Source organism: Oryx dammah, unplaced genomic scaffold, assembly GCF_014754425.2.
Source record: "Oryx dammah isolate SB20612 unplaced genomic scaffold, SCBI_Odam_1.1 HiC_scaffold_3, whole genome shotgun sequence".
NCBI classification, from domain to species: Eukaryota; Metazoa; Chordata; class Mammalia; order Artiodactyla; family Bovidae; genus Oryx; species Oryx dammah.
Window position 1 is genome coordinate 92,012,690 of NW_024070187.1, and position 23,638 is coordinate 92,036,327.

General features: G+C 42.8%; 1 protein-coding gene across 1 annotated transcript in view; it reads left to right on the top strand.

Moving 5' to 3' along the window:
- FRAS1 (Fraser extracellular matrix complex subunit 1) overlaps positions 1-23,638 on the top strand; it is a 507,275-nt gene that overhangs the window by 306,601 nt on the left and 177,036 nt on the right. The window contains exons 21-23 of the mRNA XM_040237169.1: positions 15,162-15,314; positions 15,582-15,728; positions 22,341-22,487. Coding sequence (XP_040093103.1) covers positions 15,162-15,314; positions 15,582-15,728; positions 22,341-22,487 — 447 coding nt within the window. The remainder of the gene's footprint in view (positions 1-15,161; positions 15,315-15,581; positions 15,729-22,340; positions 22,488-23,638) is intronic.

The window sequence follows — 23,638 nt, forward strand, 5'->3', positions numbered from 1 at the left end:
TCTGGGCAATAACCAGCAGGGGATAGAGTTACTGCTTGGTGAGTTAAGTATGACTTCCAAGGTTTCACCTGGGATGAGATCGGCTTTTCATGTTATTATTAATAGCAATAATGGTGTGGTTTGGCGAATTTTATAATTTTTAAAGTATTTTCTCACTTAACTTTTTCAATTGATCATCCCAAGAAACCTTCCTGTTGAAGTGGGAATAGAGCAAGTTTGGTGCCTAATCAGCACATAGATGGTGATCAAGAAATATTGGAATGATTTGATTCTGGTGTCCTAACATCTACTTTAGTCTAGTCCCCTTTCAGTGTGTCCTATGGTGATTACACCAAGACTCTTCTTGTTCAACCCATTGTTGTTTTTTTTTTTATTTTTTTGCTTCTTATCTCTTCTGTTTCACTTTCTATTTTATTCCATCTGGCCCTATTCTATTTGTATATTTTTTCAATTTCCTTGTCTCTTATTTTTTTTAACATTTCCTTCTTCATTTTCCTTATCTTCTTTTCTGGCAATGCACATTCTTTTTTTATTTCTCATCTGTCACCCTATCTCCTATTGCTGGAACTAAGAGACGCAAATCCAATCTCTCTCTGGAACTTTCAATGAGTGTCTCTCCCTTGTTCTCAGAGTTTGTGTTTTAAGGGACTGTGCTGTCTGCTGAAAAATGGTTGAATATTTCAAGGCGTTTCTTTTCTTTGAACTTTTGGGGAAAAAAAGAACATGACCTATGCTTAAATTGAAGCCTTCCTAAATTAAAAAAGAAAAAAAGAACAGCAGCTTATATTTTCTCCTTTTTGTGACTTTTACTAAACAATATCTACCTAGCCTTGGAAATGACATTACTTAAAAGTCTTCAACTTGGCAGGGCTCCCAATGAAGTTAGGATTGCTTTGTCTTCAGAACTACAAGCCAGGGCCTGAATTGTAGAGAAGGTTTGACTACTTATGTGTAAAGAATACCATTGAATTTAGGCTCCACAGGTTGTCTTTACGTACTAAAGACCGAAAAATTGCTATGGCTGCACTTACCTACTAGTTTACACACATAAATCTCTCCATTTACGTGTAATAGGCAAAAATCATGACTTAGATGTAAGTGTGATCATCAATATCAATGGCAGTCCTGTTTGGGCTGGCCCCAGATTAACAATAATGACTAATGTTTATTGAGCACTCACTATGTACTGACTTCTCACATACATTGTCTCATTTAATCCTGACTGTGACCCTGGCAACCCACTCTAGGACTCTTGCCTGGAAAATCCCATGGACAGAGAAACCTGGTAGGCTGCAGTCCATGGGGTTGCAAAGAGTGGGACACGACTGAGAGACTTCACTTTCACTTTTCACTTTCATGCATTGGAGAAGGAAATGGCACCCCACTCCAGTATTCTTGCCTGGAGAATCCCAGGGACAGGGGAGCCTGGTGGGCTGCCGTCTATGGGGTCACAAAGAGTCGGACACGACTGAAGCAACTTAACTTAGCAGTGCCCCTGGAAGGTCAGAGCTGTGATTAGTAACATTTCCATCTTGTAACCCAAGAGACTAAGGTAAGAGACATTAACCAGCTTACCCAATGTTCCACAGCTAGTATGCAGTAGAACTGGACTTGGAAGGAGCACCACTTCAGAGGGCACACATGTGAACCCTGGGTCGCCAGCCTTCATGACCCGATCTAGTTCCAGTAGGACCTTTTCTTCGTAACAGTATTACTTATAGTTCTTTCTGAGGCTTTGGCGCCTTGCCCACCATGGCCTTTCCATATACACTCACTACACGTTCCCACAACTCTCACTCCCACCAGTTTATATCTTTGCTTTCTTCTGTGTTAGGAAGATTAACGTAATCTCCTAAAAACAATGACAGCAGAAGAAACTTCCTCACTTCTTCCCCTTGAATGTCTCTGTATCTTCTTCTAAATACCTTTTCCTTCATTCCTACCTTTGAGAAGGGATATGTCTGCTTTCTGAACGTTTGATCCACAGGAACAAAATATACTCATAAAGCACAAGAGAACCCCCGCTCCACCTCTACCAGAGGTGGTACTTTTTTTCCTTCTTCTGACTCTCTTCTCCATCTACTACTGATGTTTCACCAGTATAATTCAAAAGTAAGTGCAGTTGATGCTTGAACAAGGTAGGTTTGAACTGCATGGGTTTACTTGTGTCCAGATATTTTTCACTACTAAATACTACAGTATTATATGGTCTGTGGTTGGTTGAATCTGAGGACATGGAGGAATGGGGATGCAGAGGGCTGACTACAAGTTATACTCCAATTAACCTTTGCATTGTTCAAAGGAGTTGATCATAATTAAATTTAAAATTGAGTTACACCTGCTTCCTTCCCACACGTCTTCCACATTCTAGTCACCGCCACATCTTGCAAAGCTTAAGCCCCTCTTGTTTCCTTTGGATAAATAATTCTCTGGTTCTCCTTAGACACCAGTTGTATTTTGTTGTTGTTCAGTTGCTCAGTTATGTCTGGCACTTTGCGACCCCGTGGACTGCAGCACACCAGGCTTCTCTGTCCTTCACTGTCTCCCAGAGTTTGCTCAGACTCATGTCCATTGAGTCAGTGATGCCATCCAACCATCTCATCCTCTGTCACCCACTTCTCCTGCCGTCATTCTTTCCCAGCATCAGGGTCATTTCCAGTGAGTTGGCACTTCACATCAGGGGGCCAAAGTATTGGAGTTTCAGCTTCAGTTGTATTTTAGGTGTGGCTTTCTTCTAACATCGGATCTTGTCCTGAGCATCTTGAGGGAAGGGTCTCACTAACTCAATGCTCTGTCTGCCGCAGTAGCTTCCATAGTTCCTCACGCCCAACGGGCATCCCAGAGATGTTATTGAAGTGAACTTTTTCCTATTTTGGAGGGAGGGCAAGATTAAAACATGAACTGGGGGGAAGGGAGGTTAGATACAAGGCGTCAGGATACTTGGACAGGAAGGGTGCTTATTTCCCCTGTTGGCAGCAAGAACTTGCATCATACCTGAGGAAGGAGCTTCACTCTTACATCTAACGCTGCTTCTCGCTCCCTCCTTCTTTTAGCTGCCTGTCTCTGTGGGTGCTACCCCAGGCTTCTCACCACATTTGTAAGTTTGTCAACACTGGGCAGAAATCATTGTCCTATAACGTTAAGCTCTGTCTACAGCAGTGGGCTTTGTTGCTGTTTCTTTATTGGTTTTTCCTAGGGTAAAACTGTAGCCACAGACACTGAAAAATGGCAAGTTTTATTTATTTGTTTGTTTTTGTACTAACTCAGAGCTAACTCTAAACAGAGCACACTATTTATAAGCACTCATGAGTGGGCTTTTCGTACTGTTCATGGGGTTCTCAAGGCAAGACTACTGAACTGGTTTGCCCTTCCCTTCTCCAGTGGGCAGGGAAGCCTGGCATTCTGCAGTCCATGGGGTCACAAAGAGTCGGACATGACTGAGCGACTGAACTGACTGATGGGTGGGCTAGGACCAAAGTAATGTTTCAAAGGGGAAGTGAGGGGGCTTCTTTTACTTCTGCCATATGAATGTTATTTTCTGGCTTCCTGCTATGCTTGTCTCTCACAAATAGAACCCCATCAGTTTTCAAAGTTGCATCCAAATTCAGAATCCATACACACTTCAAGGACCCTGAGCTTCAGCATGGAATCATTTCTTTCTCGCCTGATGAGAAACAGCTACAAGTTCTGATTATTTTAACAGCTTCCAAACACGTTTAATGCAGTTGCATTAAGAACCTAATCGACTGACAGGACATTATTAAAAGCCTCACTGTGTATCTAAATACATTTTTATAGGTCCATTATTTATCAGCTAAGGAGTCACGGCCCCATAAAACCAACATGCAAAGCCATTGCTTTGACAGTACACATTTACTTTAATATCTTCCAGCTTTTTTGACTTGGCTCCAAAGACGTGAAATAAGTCATTTCACTGCCGTGTGCTTCCATCCATCATGATTGTGGGTAATCCTCACTGATCCTCAAAGCAGAGCCTTTGTGATTTGAAGAAAGCCTCACACTGTGATGACCGCATATAATTTCCTCACAGGAGCAGGATGAAGTATTAGAGGATATTGCCACTGCTGAGTCAAAATATTAATTTTTTACGTATTTACATTTTTAGCATGTGCACATGCTGTGCACATTTAGAAAACAAATGGAATCCGCTGCTTGCTTAAAAATAAGAAATGTATTTATTTCAGCGCCAGCCGATACTCCGCTTCCAGGCTCCCTTATAATATGTTCATTAATTTGTGGGTTTAACGTGCTAATTCACCAGGTTTGTGAGCAACCAGACACATAGACAAATAACTGGAATTCCAGCCACCCTCCTCCTTCCACCTGTTTAATATATAGTGATATATTAACTCTGAAATGAAGGTAATGTGTATGATCTGAAACAGGCTACATGTAAATATATCTGGGGTCTCTCTCCTCTCCCTGTCATCCTTAATGAGTCTTTTATTTAAAGACTCTTTACTGTAATTGAAATAGTGACAAATAAGGATTTACTTACTGAGTAGCAATGGGAGGATTTGAGAGACGGCCTCCTGAACTGCACTGTTTTTAAGCAATTAAGGGATGTGTGCTCACCATTTAGACATATTTGAGGTTAGTCTCCTTTCGATTACAGACTGGAAGGTCAGCTGAAAATGCCTTCCCGCACAGATGGGGCTTTAATCCTTGCAGAGGCTCCTAGATTGGTGGATTGGGAATTCAATTCCTCTATTTAGTAACTGTGGTTCTGGTACAAATTAAGCAGTGACAGTATAAACTTCCTCTGATGTATCCTGTGAACTTGTTCCAGACATCACCTGTAGGGAGGGATGGGACTAGAGGTGAGATAAAGAGGACTACAGAGGAATTTGCTGTTTTGTTGGCCTCTCTGACAATACTGGCATTTTAAGGACACCTTAAAAGCTTGTGTTCCCAAAGAACTCAACTCAGGCTCTCTGATGACCTAGGGGGATTAGGATGAGGGGAGTGATTGGTGGCAGGGAAGCTCACGAAGAAGGGGAGATTTGTATTCGTAGAGCTGCTTCAAGTTGTACAGCAGAAACCAACACGACATTGTAAAGAAATGTCTTCCAATTAAAACAAAAGATGTTGTGCTCCTACCAGTGTGAGTCCAGCAAGAATCTGAATCAGGATTTGTCAGATGGTGACCACCTACTAGGAAGAATTCAAGACTGGCCTCCAAATCAGCTTAATTCTGAAAAAAAAAATACGCCCCATAGATTTTATTGTGCATGAAGTGACTAGTGTGGTAGCAGTTCCCTGGGACACATAGTCACCTCCTGCGGTGTCTGGAGATGGGCTCATAGCACCTCTTAATTATGTTTAGATTGTATAATTAGTGCATCTGGCCGGCCATGGGGAGATTTCTCTCTTCATTATCTCAAACTGTACTGACAAGGCAGTTGTAAATTGCCACACATGCAGCCAAGTTTCGCCCTGTTCCTCTTGGCCTGAAGTAAATTGCAAACCAGGTGGTACAGGCCAGGTCAACCTTTTCCCAGGCCTTCAAATTCCCCACAGTTTCCTGATATTTTCAATCCAATATTTTTTTCTTTCATTTAACATATAGACAAGGGCTCCCTTATCTAGATAAGGACAGGGAAGCCTGGCAGGCTGCAATCCGTGGGATTGCAAAGAGTCAAATACGACTTAGCGACTGAATAAGGGCTCCCTAACTAGGTACTACTGATTTAGCCAAATTCTACTTTGTAAATTTTAAAGGCATTTTGAAAGCTGGCAGATTGCTCAAAAGTCTTCCCTGGTCATGTCTGAAAGATAAACCACTGGTATATCGGTTTTCCTTCTCAAAGGACACCCAAGGTCTCCATTCCCAGTCTCGACAGCCTTTATACACTTACACAACAGTATTCTTAGTTTTCTTAATATGCCTGCTCTAGCATAAGCCTCAGCAGGTCAGCAGCAGACGTTAACAGAGAAGGGTCTTCTATGAATATAACGTAAGTGGGGAGGAGGCAGAAGCCTAGGGACCCCTCTCTTCTTCCCATTAAAGTTTGTGTTGAAAGCAGTCATGTGGCAGTTTTCTTGGCTTGTTGCTTCTTCGTTGTGGCTTTCATGTTTTCTGCCACTGCTTGTCACCTTTCATACAATTTCTCATTTAAATCTGTAGTAAAAACACAGAGACCTCAGTAGACAGACTGGCAAAGAATACAGACACACAGACCAATTCCCAGTTGCCATGAGACTAAATTCATACTCTTTTTCCTGACTTACAAGATATTCCAAAACTAGCATAGCCAGGTCCTGAGCAGCAACTTTGTAGTTCTTCAACATCCAGGTGTATAGAACCTTTTTCAGTTCCTTGAAGGCATCCTGTTCTGTTGAGCTTCTGGGTTTTTGCGTGTTTTTCTTCTTTTTGGGACCTTTCCAACCTCCCTCCCCCAACTCATCTCCTCTCACAGCTAACTCCCACTTAGTTTTCCTGTCTCAGCCCCTTAAAGGCAGCCTCCCCTGACTCCTGAACTGAGCTGGTCTCCTGTCAGAGACTTCCATGGTCCCTGTGCTTGCCTCGTTTACATTTTACAAAAATTTGCAGCAATCTCAAGGTAGTCCCATGTCTAAGCATCTGCCTTACACTCTCTCATTGCTCATCCTGCTCTGCCACCATCTCTATTGCCTTAGGACCCAGGACTCAGTTTGGGCACAACCCTCTTTAAAGTCAAGAAGCACAGCCTAAGTCTATTTTAGTGTTGTATTCTTGAATATCCTACTTGGCTACCTCCAACCTTTTCCATGGGAGGGAGGGGAGAGGAGGTGCAAAGTGGAGGGTCTTTCTGCTCCTTCTTCCTCTCCAGCTCGAAGGGTGTTTCTAGGCTGGGGTACCGAGGTGGAGAGCATAGGGGTCATATTGGTGGGGAAGGGTGTGAGTCTCCTCATTCCAGTTCCACATTTAAGTTTCTTTTTTCTTCTGTCTTTCACCTGCTCCCTGGGCTCCATGAATTTGGCATCTGTGCTGGTCTGATTCTGCTAACTTTCTCCAGGAGCACGTGGTGCCCATGGTCCCTGGTCCAATGGGGGATGGATGCAGTGGATGAGGAAAGAATTCATTGGTTGAGATCTCAACCTACTGTTTGATTACGTATATCTGATACTCAACTGTCATCCTGTATCTTGGATCCTTGCCTGCACCATAGTGAAAGCTCTATAAGTACAAGAGACATTTGAACAGTTTTACGGTTTGAAAGAAAGATTTGTTACATGTTCAGCTTCACTTAGAATAAAAGAAATCCGAATCAAAACAACTATGTAACAGCAGTTTTCACCAGCCAAATTAGCCAGATTGTTTTATTTTTTTTAAGTGTCTTAGTGCAGGCAAAGTTATGATGAAACAGTTGGACAGAAATTTGTGGTGTTGGAGAAGACTCTTGAGAGTCCCTCGGACTGCAAGGAGATCCAACCAGTCCATTCTAAAGGAGATCAGTTCTGGGTGTTCTTTGGAAGGAATGATGCTAAAGCTGAAACTCCAGTACTTTGGCCACCTCAAGCAAAGAGTTGACTCATTGGAAAAGACTGATGCTGAGAGGGATTGGGGGCAGGAGGAGAAGGGGACAGCAGAGGATGAGATGGCTGGATGGCATCACCGACTCGATGGACATGAGTTTGAGTGAACTCCAGGAGTTGGTGATGGACAGGGAGGCCTGACGTGCTGCGATTCATGGGGTCGCAAAGAGTCAGACCCGACTGAGTGACTGAACTGAACTGAACTGATTGAGAATTTCACATTTGTTTCATGACTGTAGTGGCTAAAAGTGTATGATCTGGAGTCAGTGTGAGCAAATGACAACTTTTGAGTCTTTCCTCATCTTTAAAATAGAGATAATAACATTGCCTACCTCATCTTTTCAAATGAGATTATGCATTTATGATAATTAATATAGTGCTTGATGTATATTCAAAGCTCAATAAATGTAAGCTATAATAATAATATTAGCTGTACTTACTGACACTGTCATTTAGGAAATAATATAAAAAGCACAAGTGAATTATCTTGGCCTTCATTATAAAAGTGGATGAATTGAAAGTAAGTGATCAAGGATAAGAAAAATGGTAAGGGACTTCCCTGGTTGTCCAATGGTTAAGAATCTGCCTTCCAGTTCAGGGCACACAAGTTCAATCCCTGTTCAGGGATCTAAGATCCCACATGCCTTCAAGTAACTAAGCTCATGTGCCACAATTACTGAACTACTGAACTCTCACCTGCAGCTAGAGAGAAGCCCTTGTGCTGTGACTAAAACCCAACACAGCTAAAAATAATTTTTTTTAAAGAAAATGGTAAATTTGGTTTATTCAATGCTAGAATATTATGCAGTCCCCCAAAATGATGTTTATGAAGAATCCCTTAATAACATATGGAAATGATGGCATTGAGTAAAAAAAAAAAGTATTATATGGTATTAAATTTTAAAAAGTTATTATATAACAATGTTTAGTAGAATCTCATCTATGTAACGGAAAAGGCAATGGCAGCCCACTGCAGTACTCTTGCCTGGAAAATCCCATGGACGGAGGAGCCTGGTGGGCTGCAGTCCATGAGGTCACTGAGAGTTGGACACGACTGAAGTGACTTAGCAGCAGCAGCATTTTTGTAAAAATCTATATCGTGAAAATTGTACACAAAAAGAACTAAGAGAAAAAGGTCCATGTGAGTAGCTATTTACTCTGAAAGATTTATGTAGGGGGATTTTTATGTTTATTTATACTTTATAAAAATGCTTTTCATAGTTTCTTCCATGGCTCACTTTGTAGTCAGAAAAGTAAAATTGTAAGCTCCCTGTCTTTAGCCCCACTCAGCCCCTCTCAGAGTGGAAGATCACAGTGGGCTCCCAGGCTTGAGCCTGAAGCTTGCCTACAGGTGGTGCTCAGCGGGACTGGCCACTTGTAGCCTGTCACACCTGAGCAGTCTTCCTATGGGAACAATGCTTTTCTGATTGTAGTCAGGACACTGGAATTAATCCTTAAGCCCTGTTGCTCTGATTTCTGGCTTCTTTACCTGCACATCATAACTCATTTTGAGCTCTCCCAAGGAATTCTTTCCTATAATTTTGACTTCAAGCCTCTTAAGACAAAGGTGTTTCCTAGGTTTTAGGAATTTAATTTTCTTTTCTAGTTGGTTTAATAAAAGTCAGTCAACCTTCAGGTTGACTCCACAGCAAGATTTGAGAGCATATTGGTTTTATGTGGTCTTGTGTTGGGGGATTGTTATAAGACAGATTTAGGAAGAAAGATTTGCAGGAATGTATTGTAGCTCAACTGGTAAAGAATCTGCCTGCAATGTGGGATACCTGGGTCTGATCACTGGGTTAGGAAGATCCCCTGGAGAAGGGAAAAGCTACCCACTCCAGTATTCTGGCCTAGAGAATTCCATAGACTATATAGTCTATGGGGTCGCAAAGATTCAGACATGACTGAGTGACTTTCACTACTACTGCTGTTAACATTAACAACCCAGGAGGGCTTCCCCCATGGTGCTAGCGGTAAAGAACTCGCCTGTCAATGCAGAAGACCCAAGAGACACAGGTTCTGGGTGGGGAAGATCCCCTGGAGGAGAGCTTGGCAACCCATGCCAGTATTCATGCCTGGAGAATCCCATGAAGAGGAGCCTGGTGGGCTATAGTCCATAGGATCACAAACAGTCAGACACGATGGAAGCAACTTTGCACAGTACACACACGCATTAACACAGGACTCGAGCAGACTGTTGTTTTGGGGTGAGTCTATTCCTAGGACTGGGTGTTCAGTATGACATTAAAAATGATTTTACTTATGTATTTTTGTCTGTGCTGGGTCTTTCTTGCTGCACGGGCTTTTCTTTAGTTGTGTGAGCAGGGGCTACTCTCTATTGCAGTGCATGAGCTTCTCACTGTGGTGGCTTCTCTCGATGTGGAGCACAGGTTCTAGGGCATAAGCACAGGCTCCATAGTTGTGGAGCACGGGCTTAGTTTCTCCGTGTCATGTGACATCTTCCACGACCAGGGATCGAACCCATGTCCCCTGCAGTAGCAGGTGAATTCTTTACCATTGCACCACCTGGGAGGCCTCCAGCATGACTTTTTAAGCTATGGATAAATGAATAAGGAATGAGTACAGGTATTGCTTATGCTAAAGATGAAACTCCAATACTTTGGCCACCTCAAGCAAAGACTCTAATGCTGGGAGGGATTGGGGGCAGGAGGAGAAGGGGACGACAGAGGATGAGATGGCTGGATGGCATCCCGGACTTGATGGACCTGAGTTTGAATGAACTCCGGGAGTTGGTGATGGACAGGGAGGCCTGGTGTGCTGCGATTCATGGGGTCGCAGAGTCAGACATGACTGAGCGACTAAACTGAAGTAACAGGTAGTGCACAAAAAGAGGCCAGCTTTCCAAACTCGAATAGTTACAGTCTCGTGTATAATGTGAAACTGTAAACTAACCTGGATTAATGTGATGCTTTGGGTAATGTACGGTTGATTGTTTTATTTTTTCAGGTGTCACTCATTGATTTCTCCTTGCCTCTGGGTACTCACTTCATCATGCATTGTGGTGTGTCTGTGATTGATTCCATGCCTCTTTAAGGCTTAATATGGAGCCATGGAGAGAGGCAGAACTCCTGAGTAATTTTGAAGTCTCTGCAACTCTCTCCTTTTTTTTTTTAAATTGAAATATAATTGACCTACAGCACTGTGTTAGTTCCTGGTACACAACATAGCGATTTGATATTTCTATACATTATAAAATGATCACCATGATAAGTCTAGTTACCGTCTGTCACCATACAAAGTTATTATGGTATTATAGCTGGTATTCCCCATGCTGTACATTTTATCCCCATTACTTATTTATTTTGTCACTAGAAGTTTGTATCTGTCCTTCGCCACCACCTGTTTCACTCATCCCCTCTCCAGCACTCTCCTTTCTGGCTGCTATCTATTTGTTTTCTCCATCTTTGACTCTGTTTCTGTTTTATGTTCTCTCTTTTTTTTACTTTTTAGATTCCATATGTAAGTGAAGTCATATGGCATTTGTCTTTCTCTATCTGACCTATTTCATTTAGCATATACCCCAAGGTCCATCCATGTCGTTGCAAATGGCAACATTGCATTCTTTCTATCGTTGAGTAATATTCCATTGGGAATATATATACTACATCTTCTTTATCCATTCATCTACAGATGGACATTTAGGTAGCTTTCATACCTTGACTTTTATAAATAATGCTGCAGTGAAAGTAGGGGGGCATGTATGTTTTCAATTTAGTGTTGTTTTCTTCAGAAAAATATGCAGACGTAGAATTTTTAAAATTTTGAGATGCCTCCATCCTGTTTTCCATACTGGCTGTACCACTTCACATTCCCTCTCTATGCAACTCTTGGGCCCTTTCCACAGGCTTTTGGTAGCTGTTTACCAGACCAAGATGATGCAAACAGCCATGCCTGATTCTAAGACCTTTGGCAGATGAGAGTTAGGGGGCTAGAAGAGTTTGAAAGTTGTGAGGTATTTCTACACTTATCAGGCAATGAGAGGCAGAGAATGACTGAGAGGAGCCCCAGGACAAAGCACAGGAAGAGGGGAAAGGAGGTCAAGGAGGACGGGTGATCTAAAGTGCCATGTGCTACAGACATTTTGGGTGAGTTAGGCTTCCCAGATGGCTCAGTGGTGAAGAATCCACCTCTGTTGCAGGAGGCTCAAGAGACAGGTTTGATCCCTGGGTCGGGATGATCCCCGGGAGTAGGAAATGGCAACGCACTCTAGTATCCTTGCCTGGAAAATTCCATGGACTGAGGAGCCTGGTGGGCCACAGTCCATGGGGTTGCAAAGAGCCAGACATGACTGAGTACAGCACACAGTGCAGGAGTTAGAGGAGGCCATTACATCTGGTCGTTAGGAGGTGGTCAGAGCCCTTTTCAAGAGCCGTAACAGCTGAATTGTGGAGGCGGAAGGCAGATAACAGTGCGGTGAGAAGTTAGGGAGGCAAGACAGTTGGGTGGTGAGGGGAAGGCAAGAGATGGAATGGTTGTTGAGAAAATTTTTCGGGGGAGTAACTAACGCAGAACACATTTGGAGGTTGATGTCAGGGAGAATGAAGAGAGATGGGGGTAAAAGATGCAATAAGGTTGCCATAATGTTCATATAGTGTTGAGTATTGGATCAAAAAATATGGGTGGAGGAGTTAGCCATTTCATTCTGGGAGGGGAGACGAGATGAAATAAAAAGAGGTTGACAGGAAAGAAACAAAGGTGTTCATGCTTGATGGGGTGAATCAAGTAGACGGTGAAATAACCTGGGAGGAGCTGGGAGGGTGGCAGGGCGGGTTCTGGTGACTGGGGAAGAGTAGCAAGGGTTTCAAAGCAGCTGCCACGAGGGACTCCCTTGGTGGATCAGCGACTGAGACTGTGCTCCCAAGACAGGGGACCCGAGTTCAATTCCTGGTCAGGGAACAAGATCCCATGTGCATCAACTAAAACCCAGTGCAGCCAGATAAATACATAGAAACAAACATATTTTTAAAAAGCAGTTTCCATGAGAGCGTGAAGTAGCTCTAGCTGCCTTTAGAATTATTTCATACACATCACACAATTCATTCAAACAGCTTCTAGAGTTCCACACAATCAGACAAATCCATAAATATTTGTTTATTGTAGCCACAGAATACTCAAGAGATCTGCTTACTTTCTTTTCAAAGCATCCCCTTGGTGATTATTCTTTTTCCTTTCTCTAATTGTATGCTGGAGAAAGCCTCAGTTAGAGGCAACTAGTTTTTAGACCACTGCACACCTGCAGATCTCGTTGATGCATGCCTGAGCCCGGCACACTCTTAAGCACTGGCTTAAATGAAGAGGAAGAGGCCAAGACTTTTCAGACAATGGAGCCTTGAATCAGTCCTGTTTCCTGGGTTTCCAATTCTAACTGGTACCCACTCATTAAGGTAATCATACAATAAAGCCACCTCCATCTGCTCCAGCGACTTTTCAGTGCTCCTGACACTGAGAGGAGAGTACACACAAAAAGAAAACAAAAGGTTGGAATTGTGTGGAAGCTATACACTGAATCAGGGGGAAATAGCCTCCTCATCAGATTTCTCTCGATACACCCATCATTTCCTTTATAATTTACTGAAGGACTGTAATGGGGAGTAATTTGCCTCTTAGGATATCAAGAATAGTTTCTAATATTGGCAAAAGGCTGCCAGAAACTTGAAACTCCTGAAGTTCAGAGAAAGGTCAGAGGCTGTTCGTTTGTCTACTGCTATAAAAAAGTTGGCGTTTTTGAAGAGGACACTCCAGGTTCAACTTCTGGAGTGACTGTGGAGGCCCCAGAAAGACTTCTTGTATGGATAAATGGGTGCTGGGTATGGAGTTAACATCTCTTCTTTGGCATAGAATATGTCTCAGATGATCAGCAATTAGAAAGTGTGTCACTGAGGCTTAGAGAGAAACAAAGAAGAAAAGAAAGCGCTAAGTTGTGTCCAACTTGCGATCCCATGAACTGTGGCCCACCAGGTTCCTCTGTCCATTCTTGCCTGGGATTCTCCAGGCAAGAATATTGGAGTGGGTTGCCATTTCCTTCTCCAGGGGAACTTCCCGACCGAGGAATTGAACCCAGGTCTCCCGAATTGCAGGCAGATACTTTCTCAACTGAGGTAAGCAATTTGTTTTATTGACAAGGATTCTTTAGTCTCAATATTTCTAGAAATCACAGTCTCTGTCTACAAGACTTTAGGATGATAAGACATACCTGGCTACGGAATGGTGCTTTAGTGACTGCAAACAGTGCTTTGAATCCTAGCGGGGAAGATAAGATAAGATAAGACCATATAAACCAGACCTTTATTTTCCTAGGTCTTTACTTCTTTTTCATTTTGGGGGGTAATTTATAATTTGTGGCTTCCATCCTTGGGATGGAGGGTAGTAAATGGGACTTGAAGCATTATTATCACTTAAAGTAGGACAGAGGACGTTTTCACCTATAGGGAGAGGTACTACATACATCCAAATTCTCTAATCAGAGGAGGACTATTATATGGGTGAGAACAAGAAAGAGTGCTGGCCGTCCCAGATAATTAATCCTATGACTTTTAAACTTAACTCTTCTTTGTAACTTGACCTCTTTGTTGTGGTTTAATTGCTAAGTCATATTTCACTCTTTGGAACGCTATGGTCTGTAGCTGCCAGGCTCCTCTGTCCATGGAATTCTGGAGGCAAAAATATCAAAGTGGGTTGCCATTTCCATCTCCAGGGGATCCTCCCAACCCAGGGATCCAGCCCACAGCTCCTGCATTGGCAAGCAGATGCTTTACCATTGAGCCACCAAGGAAACTCTAACTTTACCTCTAGTTGCTGCTGCTAAGTTACTTCAGTCATGTCTGACTCTGTGCGACCCCATAGGTGGCAGCCCACCAGGCTTCCCCATCCCTGGGATTCTCCAGGCAAGAACACTGGAGTGGGCTGCCATTGCCATCTCCAATGCAGGAAAGTGAAAAGTGAAAGTGAACTTGCTCAGTCGTGACTGACTCTTAGTGATCCCATGGACTGCAGCCTACCAGGCTTCTCTATCCGTGGGATTTTCCAGGCAAGACTACTGGAGTGGGGTGCCATTGCTTTCTCCTACCTCTAGTTAAGGACTGAAAATTTCCCCCAATTCAATTATCAACTAACCCTAATCCTCTCACACCAATGTCTGAGACTGGAGAGCTGACTCTGGAAGACCCCCTTTGGGAGATGGAGCCTCATGGAGGTACTGAGCATACTAAGAAGGTCTGTGAACAAGGGAGGGCTCTCTGTATTCAAGCTCTCAGAGCTCTCTGTGTTGATCTGATGGACTGTTTCTGTTATCTGACAGTTCTTTCTATACTCCTGGCAAGTATCTATCACAGGCTGCCCTAGGGTTTGAAGGCTGTTCAGTTGGAAAGGGATGAAGACTCAATTGCTGTGCTGGGCCTGGCCATTTGCTAAAATCCTCAAACACACCATTTGTACAGGTCCCAGGCTTCTACTTTACTGATGTACACACTGCCTTCAGGCTACTCCCCAGCTGTCTGCGCTGCAGCAGTGGTCATTGCAATCCCTTTTACCTTTCAATGTAGAAATGAGATGCTGCTTTCATAGCATCCGTGCCTTCTCTTTCTCCCCTCTGTCCTCTCCAGACTGCCACCCTCTGTGCCATCACTGTGCAGCTGACCTCCGTGACACCGGGAGCGTCTGCCTGCAGTGCCAGAATGCCCGGAACCTGCTGCTGGGGGACCGCTGTGTCCCTGATTGCCCTTCTGGGTACTTCGTGGAGAGAGGAGCTTGTAAAAGTGAGTAAGTGCTGGACGCAGGAGCTGGTGGTGCCCCGTGATCTTCTTTCACTTGGGGATCATACCTGAGAAGGCTTGAACCTCCAGAGAGAGAGACAGAAAGTGAGAATCACGCCAGTGCAGAGGGGGAATCACGCCAGTGCAGGGGGCAGTAAAGCAGCCCAGTTAACCCTCTCCGTGCTGGAGCTTTTATTAGTGGCTCTGGGTGTGCTGCTTTGGAAGGGAATTTGGCTTCATGGGTTCCCTCCGTGTCTCATCTCTCTGCAGAATGTCACTCCTCCTGCAGGACCTGCCAGGGCAAGGGTCCCTTCTCCTGCTCCTCCTGTGACACTGGCCGTGTTCTGTCCCACCTTGGCACCTGCAGTACCGCCTGCTTCCCTGGGCACTATCTCGATGATAACCGTGTTTGTCAGCGTAAGTTTTTTTAAAAAATGAACTGTCTATCCCTTCTTGCTCTTCTGAGGTCATAGAAGGACATAGAGATTTTTTTGCTTCCATGTTCTTACCTAACCTTTATTTTTAGAAAAGAAAGAAAAGGAATCTACAAAGCATATGGAGATGATGAATAGATGATAACTCAGATATGGGCCTAATTGGAAGTGCTGGGCTAGATCTCTCCTCTGCAAGTACCAGCTGTGTGATCTTGGGCCAATCATTTAACCTCTCTGTACTATAGTTATCTCATTAAAATAATTAAAGTGTTAGTCTATTTTATTCCTATGGTTTCTTTTAGTGAGTCAGTTCCAAGATCCTGAGCAGAGAGCAGAGCTCATTTGAAGCACACAAGCCATGACCTCAGCACTTCACTGGGTTTGTTTTTGAGATATGTTTGTTGAATATTGACAATATGCAAGGCTTGATACGCTACAGGGCATTCAGTTTCTGCCCAAACAGTAGTTATTTTTGTCTTGCATGAGAGCTACGTGTATAGATGTCTTAGTTCTCAAATAAGCCAAAGCATGATTAATTATCTGAGTCACACACAAACTAAGAGTTGGGATAAATTGGGGCAAGGGCAAATCGGAGGGGGGAAATTCAGGAAGTGCTTCACAGATGAAGGAACAGTTTTGGGACAGGCTGAGGAGGCTTATTTCATTTCAGTCAGTAAAGTGTCAGTTGCCAAAAAATTGTGTTATACTTTTCTCGTTTTGAAAATGACAGTTAGCAAATACAGGGCAGATATTTCAAGTTTGTGTCCTAGGAAGTCCCACGTTGAAGGAATTAAAGAGTCATGGTTAGCAGAGTGGGCTCTCAAATCAGGTAATGAAATTGCAACTCCTAACTGCCCCTTAACTAGCTTTGTGACCTTGAGCAGGTGAATTAACCACTAAGCTTTAGTTTCTTTTTCCTATAAAAGGGGGATTGTAATAGTGCCTACATCTAGGGCTTCCCTGGGGGCTCAGTGGGAAAGAATCTACCTGCCAATGGAGGAGTTCAGTTCAGTCCAGTCACTCAGCTGTGTCCAATTCTTTGCAACCCATGGGCCACAGCGCACCAGGCTTCCCTGACCACCACCAACTCCCAGAGCCTACTCAAACTCATGTCCATTGAGTTGGTGATGCCATCCAACCATCTCATCCTCTATCCCATTCTCCTCCTGCCTTGAATCTTGCCCAGCATCAGAATCTTTTCTAATGAGTCAGCTCTTACAAATCAGGTGGCCAAAGTATTGGAGCTTCAGCTTCAGCACCAGTCCTTCCTTTGAATATTCAGGATTGATTTCCTTTAGTCCTGGAGCCAATTTCCTTCAGCCAATGGAAGAAACACAAATTCAATCTCTGGTCAAAGAAGATCCCACATGCCCAGATCAGCTAAACTCACGTGCCACAACTACTGAAGCCTGCACACCCTAGAGCCCGTGCTCCCCAGTAGGAGAAGCCACTGCAGTGAGAAGGACACTCACTGCAACTAGAGAGTAGCCCCCCCCTTGCTGCAACTAGAGAAAGCTCGTGTGCATCGGTGAAGACCTAGCACAGCCAAATAAATAGTTTCTACATCTAACATCATTGCACTTAGCGTAGACTTTAGCAGAGAATAAGCTCTCAGTATAGCTATTGTTGTGTTACCGTCAGCATGTGAAACAAGAGACAAATCAAGCATTGAAAGATACCTATATTTTATAAATATAAAGATAGATATTACTGTTAGTTTATGGAGATGCTTGCAAGGATTAGCATTTGAAGTTCTAGAACCCCCCGTCTTGCATCATCTGTTGAGAAACCAGAGATAAAAATCCCTTTTCAAGACAATGAAAAGATTTTTTTCTTTTTACTTTTGTAACAAAACCTTTGCTTGGTGTATATAAACTGTCTACCAGCAAGGTCTACCTGTAGGTTCTGTAACACAAGAGACACGAATGAAATACTTAAATGTTCTGTTCAAGAGCAAGGGAGTACTGCTATAGAAAGAGTGACTTAGATTGATGAGGCTCTTCACCACAGTAGAATCACAGAAATAAAAGTTCAAAGGAAAAAAACAGAATCCCTTATATAGTGTATAGGTGACAAAAATACGTTGCATGGAAATATTTCTCTTCTGGGAAGCTTCTGCCCTGAAGAAATGCATTTGCTATGCTACCATGTAAATAGGATTTTATAGACTAAGTCAGTTAAATTAAGAATATTCTAACTTTAGTTTTTGCTAAAGCTTAAGTTTCCTTCTTCCAAAGATTGAGTAAAGCATGCCCCTGAGTTGTGGTATTTTAATTTCTAGTACTTAAAAAGTTATCCATAGTGTCCTTTTCTAATGCTCATCATTAGAGACAATTATAGGCCTGAAAATTGCAGAAATTGTTCTGTAAAGGGCTTTGTAGGAAATCTAATCAGTATAAAGGGGAGACATTAATAACCATATGATAGAAAAAACTAAGAGCTGCAGAGCTGTCTAGAGCCTGGTTACAGAAACCTTTAGAAATTGCGTACTGAGCTCTAAAATTCAAGGACAATCAGCTGAGTAGATAAAGAAGAGATGCTAATTGAGGATCTCAGTACTTTAAACCATAGGGCCCTAGGGTAGCAGGAGAACTCCAGGGTATCTGAGCCAACCTTGCACCCAGGGCAGAGGTTTTCTCTTACCCCTTCACAGGCATCTGCAGATGAGGAAGGGAGGTCCATTGGTGGGGGCCATAGCTGTTGGACAGTTCTTTCTCATCAGCCCTAGAACTCCCCTCTGGGGAAGTATAGCATGGCTCCTTGCTCATTCATTCAGACTGTTATCTTCAAAAGTTGGAAATTAGCCATCATCTCCCAGCTGGACTTCTCTGCTCCTGGAAGGACTGGAGTCAGTGGAATATAGGAGCAAAAAGAGAGGACCATCTCAGAGGTACAGTAGCAAACAGGCCTATTCAGGAGGGAGAATGGACTTCATAGGCTGTGAGGTCGCTTCCTCTTCTGTGAATGATGGTTAAGGTACATCCCTGCTTCCCTCACTGCTCTCTGGTCTGCTTGCTGCCATCTTCACTATCTTCTTGGCATTTTCCATGGGGTCACTGACCTCAGAGAACTGTGCCTGTTACTCAAGACATGGTCCTCCAATGTGAGTGCAGTAGGACTAATACCCTCTGTGGTCTGAATGTCGTAAGATGGAGAAAAGAGCCTGCACCCACACAGCTCTGAAGGGGGACGCTGAGAACCCAGTGGGCTTGGAATGTGCAGAACCAATTTAAGTGAGACAAGGTCATGCGGGGATTGGAGGAGGATGAGGTGTTCAGTAAGAGAGGAAGAAAGATTCAAAGAGAAATGATGGAAGCCCCTTGCTCTGTAGTCTGACACCACTGTATCCCTCCAGATCTTCCCTATAGTCTTAATAATTTACAGTGCTCGGCAGGAACCCTTTTCTTGTGGCAGTCAGTGAAGGGGCTGAGTTATGTTTCTGGAATGAGAGACTGCACAGAAGGACTCGAGAACACGCAGGCCGATGGAAGTTTGAAGAAGAAAACTTCAGGAAACTCTAAGCTGTCAGAACAGGGCACTGACCTGTCACTCCCATGCAGAGAAACTGGCCTTGAGGCTTCATTTTGCAGGTCTACATACAGCAGGGGGTCCAGCTGACACTGAGGTTTACATGAAGGCTCTTCAGCTTAAGACTGTGTTCATTTCTTTAGTACCATGTCAACTTTTAGTAAGCTCTTAATCAACTAAGATTCTTAGATTTTTTTTTTAATAATACTGCTGTTTAAATAGGCCTTCTGTCTCCTCTGTTTGTACAATTGGTCCTGAAATATAAATGCAGGACTGTCCTTACAATGTAGCTTATTTCATATGATTCAATCAGTTCAGTTGCTCAGTCGTGTCCGACTCTTTGCGACCCCATGGACTGCAGCACACCAGGTTACCCTGTCTTTCACTGTCTCCCAGTTTGCTCAAACTCATGTCCATTGATTCCATTGAGTCATGCCCATTGAGTCCATTGAACTATGGATGGTTCATGGAGGTTCATGACAGGAGGCAGTGATCAAGACCATCTCCAAGAAAAAGAAATGCAAAAAGGCAAAATGGTTTACTGAGAAGGCCTTACAAATAGCTGAGAAAAGAGAAGTGAAAGGCAAATGAGAAAAGGAAAGATATATTCATTTAAACTTCATCTGATTGCTTTTAGTTTATTGCTATGTTTAGTTGCTCAGTGGTATCCAGCTCTTTGCGACCTCATAGACTGTAGGCTGCCAGACCCCTCTGTCCATGGGATCCTCTGGGCAAGAATACTGGAGTGGGTTTGCCATTTCCTCCTCCACAGGATCTTCCCAACCCAGGAATTGAGCCCACATCTTCTGATTGGCAGGTAGGTTCTTTAGCACTGAGCCACCAGGGAATCCTAATTTACTGCTACAACTGGCTAAAGTAAATTTGAATTTTTCTTTCAGGTAGTACGTGTTCAGTATAAGTGTATGTGGCATATTTAAATATCATTAGCATGATCTCTGTTTTCGTTAAAGTCATTGATGAAAATAATCGAGTAAGAAATTGACTTCATCATGATACTCTAGTACAGACATTCATTTCCAGTTACAAAGATTTACTGACAACTTTTTGAGTATATATTTCAACTATCTTCAAATCCACCTACAACTACTAGACACCACTTCATTTTTGTATTCACAGGTGTATCTTTGAGATTTTTGTCAGACCCTTTGGCAAAATTAAGATACAATGGGTGTAGAAATCCTGCCTCCCCAAATGGTAAAGTTTAGCCTGATATAAGTTTCCAGCAATTATTCTTTTCTAATTATTGTTAAGCTAGCTGTTTGAAATTCCAGTCTAGAATTTTCCTAGGACTTTTAATTACTGGTTTACATATTGTAACTGATATTTTATACCAAAGGCTTTTCTTGTAGGTGAAACAAAAGGAGTTTCTTTTTATTTTAGTGGGAGGTCATTTTACTGCATTTGATATCCTTTAGAACTAAAATTCACACGATCGCTCTCTAGAATTTTCATCTGAAACATACTGAGAAAATTTTAGAGTGAGGCAAAGATGCTAGTGCTTGAGTATATATAATTACAGTATCTGGCTTCTATCATTTATATTGCTAGTATTATTGAACACCAATTTCCCAATGGCTCAGTGGGTAAAAGAATCCCCCTGTGATGCAGGAAATGTAGGAGACACAGGTTCAATCTCTGAATTGGGAAGATCCCCTGGAGGAGGAAATGGCAACCCTCTCCAGTATTCTTGCCTGGCAGGAATGGACAGAGGAGCCTGGCAGGCTACAGTCGGTGGAATCATAAAGAGTTGGACATGACTTAACACAGATAATTATAGATAACCAGCTGGGCACTGGGGACTGTGAAAAGAACAAAGCAATTCTAGTCTCTGCATTTCACAGCTTTAAATGATAAAGATGGTAAATAATCACTGAACAGAATGTTTCTATGTATGGCAAGAATGAAATGTGTAAGAACTATACCTGGGAGACCTGAGACCTGTTCCAGACTGGAGAGTCAGGAAAGGCCTTTGTGTGGAAGAGACTAAAGAATGAGTAAGAGTTAAAGACGAGACATGGAGATTATATTGGGAGGATTCAAATATGTTTGTTATGATTTCTAGGTAGGAAGAATTGAGGGAATGATGGAGGAGCAATATTTGCAGAAATGATGGCTGAAATTTTTCCAAGACTGAAGAAAGATATGCGTTCATAGATTAAAGTGCCCTCTGACACTTGATAAGTCTGAATTTTAGAAAAAAAGTCACTTTTGGGGATTCATGGACTAGAATGCAAGGAGTCAAACCAATTAGGAGGCTATGATAGTGATCAAGTAAGAAATGATGATGGCTTGGATGTCCTGGCCTGTTTGGACATGGAGAAAAGCAAAAAGTTGTGAGAATTATATAGAAGAATTCATCTAAATAAGATCCAGTGAGTGATGAATTAGGATCGAGAGAAAGAGAGGTGCCAGAATAAGATTCTAAGGTTTCTAGAGTAAACAACTGAGCAGGTGGAGAAATGCTAGTTGTTAAATCAGAGAGAGATGGAAGCATGACAGGTGACAGGATTTGGGGATCATCTATGAATGCCTAAATATGTGGCTGCTAAGAATTAGAACTGGAGAAATCAGTAAGCCAGGTCACCTTAGAGTCCTTTGTATCTTAAAATACGGGATTTCCTGAGGTCCAAATTAAGTCAGTACCCAATTTTAATCTTGGCATCGCACAAAAATCTAAATCTACATCAAAAACTGTAGGAGCTTTGATTCCTTAAGAAGCAAAGTTCCAGTGACACTCTGGATTTTTATTCCAGAGATCTTGGAATAAGTATAAATTCTGTGGCTGAGGCATGGGATAGTTTGGATGTGGGATTTCTGTTCTTGGCTTTGTAATTTATCTTCTCTGGAAAATAAACTTTCCCTTTTTGATTTTGGGAGATAAGACTAACATTTTCTGTTACTGTTGATCACAGGGTAGGGTTCTGAGCAGTATTTAGAGAACAGGTTGGAGTGAGGCTGTTCCTTCACAGCATCTGTCTAGGTTTGATCAGTGCTTCCGTATTTGCAATTCTAATCATCTGGTCATTTTCTTTTCCTATCTGCTCAGCATGCAACATGCATTGTGGAAGCTGTGATTCACAGACCAGCTGTACCTCCTGCCGAGATCCAAGCAAGGTCCTGCTCTTCGGGGACTGTCAGCATGAGAGCTGTGCCCCGCAATACTATCTGGACTTCTCCACCAAGATGTGCAAAGGTAACACTCTTCCTGAATTGCATGACAGCTGTTTTACTTGGCGATACCCCTTTACTGGAGAATTCCACTCCCCCAATTTGGAAAATACTGTCATCAGATATTTAGACTTTCTCTGATGATACTGAGAAGTCATTCTGTATGTATGTGTGTATTCATTAATTTACTCATGAAGCAAGTATTTTTGAGTACCTACCATGGCCTAGATTGTGCCAGGTGTTAGTACCTAGAGGGCTTCCCAGGTGGCTCAGTGGTAAAGAATCCTCCTGCCAATGCAGGAGACCCAGGAGATGAGGGTTCAATCCCTGGGTCAGGAAGATCTCCTGGAGGCATGACAGCCCACTCCAGTTTTCTTGCCTAAGAGTCCATGGGGCCTCAGAGTTGGAAATGACTGAGCGTGGCACACATGCACATTTTTGGCACACATTAGTATTAATTACTAGACCAGAGGTGGCAAACTAGAAACCCTCAGGTTGTATTTGGTCCAAGACATGTTTTTCTCCCCACTAAATATATTATAACAGTGTTTTAAAATTCTTAACTCTTTGCCTTCTAAAAAATCAGAAGACTTGACATACAAAAGTGGAGATTTGCAGTTTCTTTTGAGTCAGAAGGTCGGGCAGTACTGATGCATCTCTCAGTGCAGCAATAGGTTGGAGACAAGTAGCAGTTGTCTCCATTGGGGGAGCATGATCTCCTAAGATTGCCACAACCCCCATCATTCCCTGTTCTATCACACCAGGCCTCTTTTGAAGATTTTCATTGCCTTCCTTGGCCTGAAGTCATTTGCACTTACAATCTAGACTTAGAGTCTAGATTGCCAGACTCTAAGCTTAATGAGGAAGGAAGTTGTGTCTAATTTGCTCATCTCATACTTCAAAGAGTGAAGATGCAGTCCTTGTTCTCCAGGTGTTCGGAAGGAAGCAATGTCAAAAACTGAGTAGCTTTTACTTTGCTCTCCAGTTTTTAGAATGATCGGAGCTTATGCTCTTCCAATGGCAGCACTCAGCTGGGAGAAAAACAGAACTGAAGGGTGGATTTTCCTTGCTCCTGTTCAATTTCTCTTCTCCATTTCTCCATTCCATGTTCCACACACTGTCCCCATTACTCTTTCTGATTCTGCCAGAAAAGCTAGGGCTCAGAGGAGGTAAAAC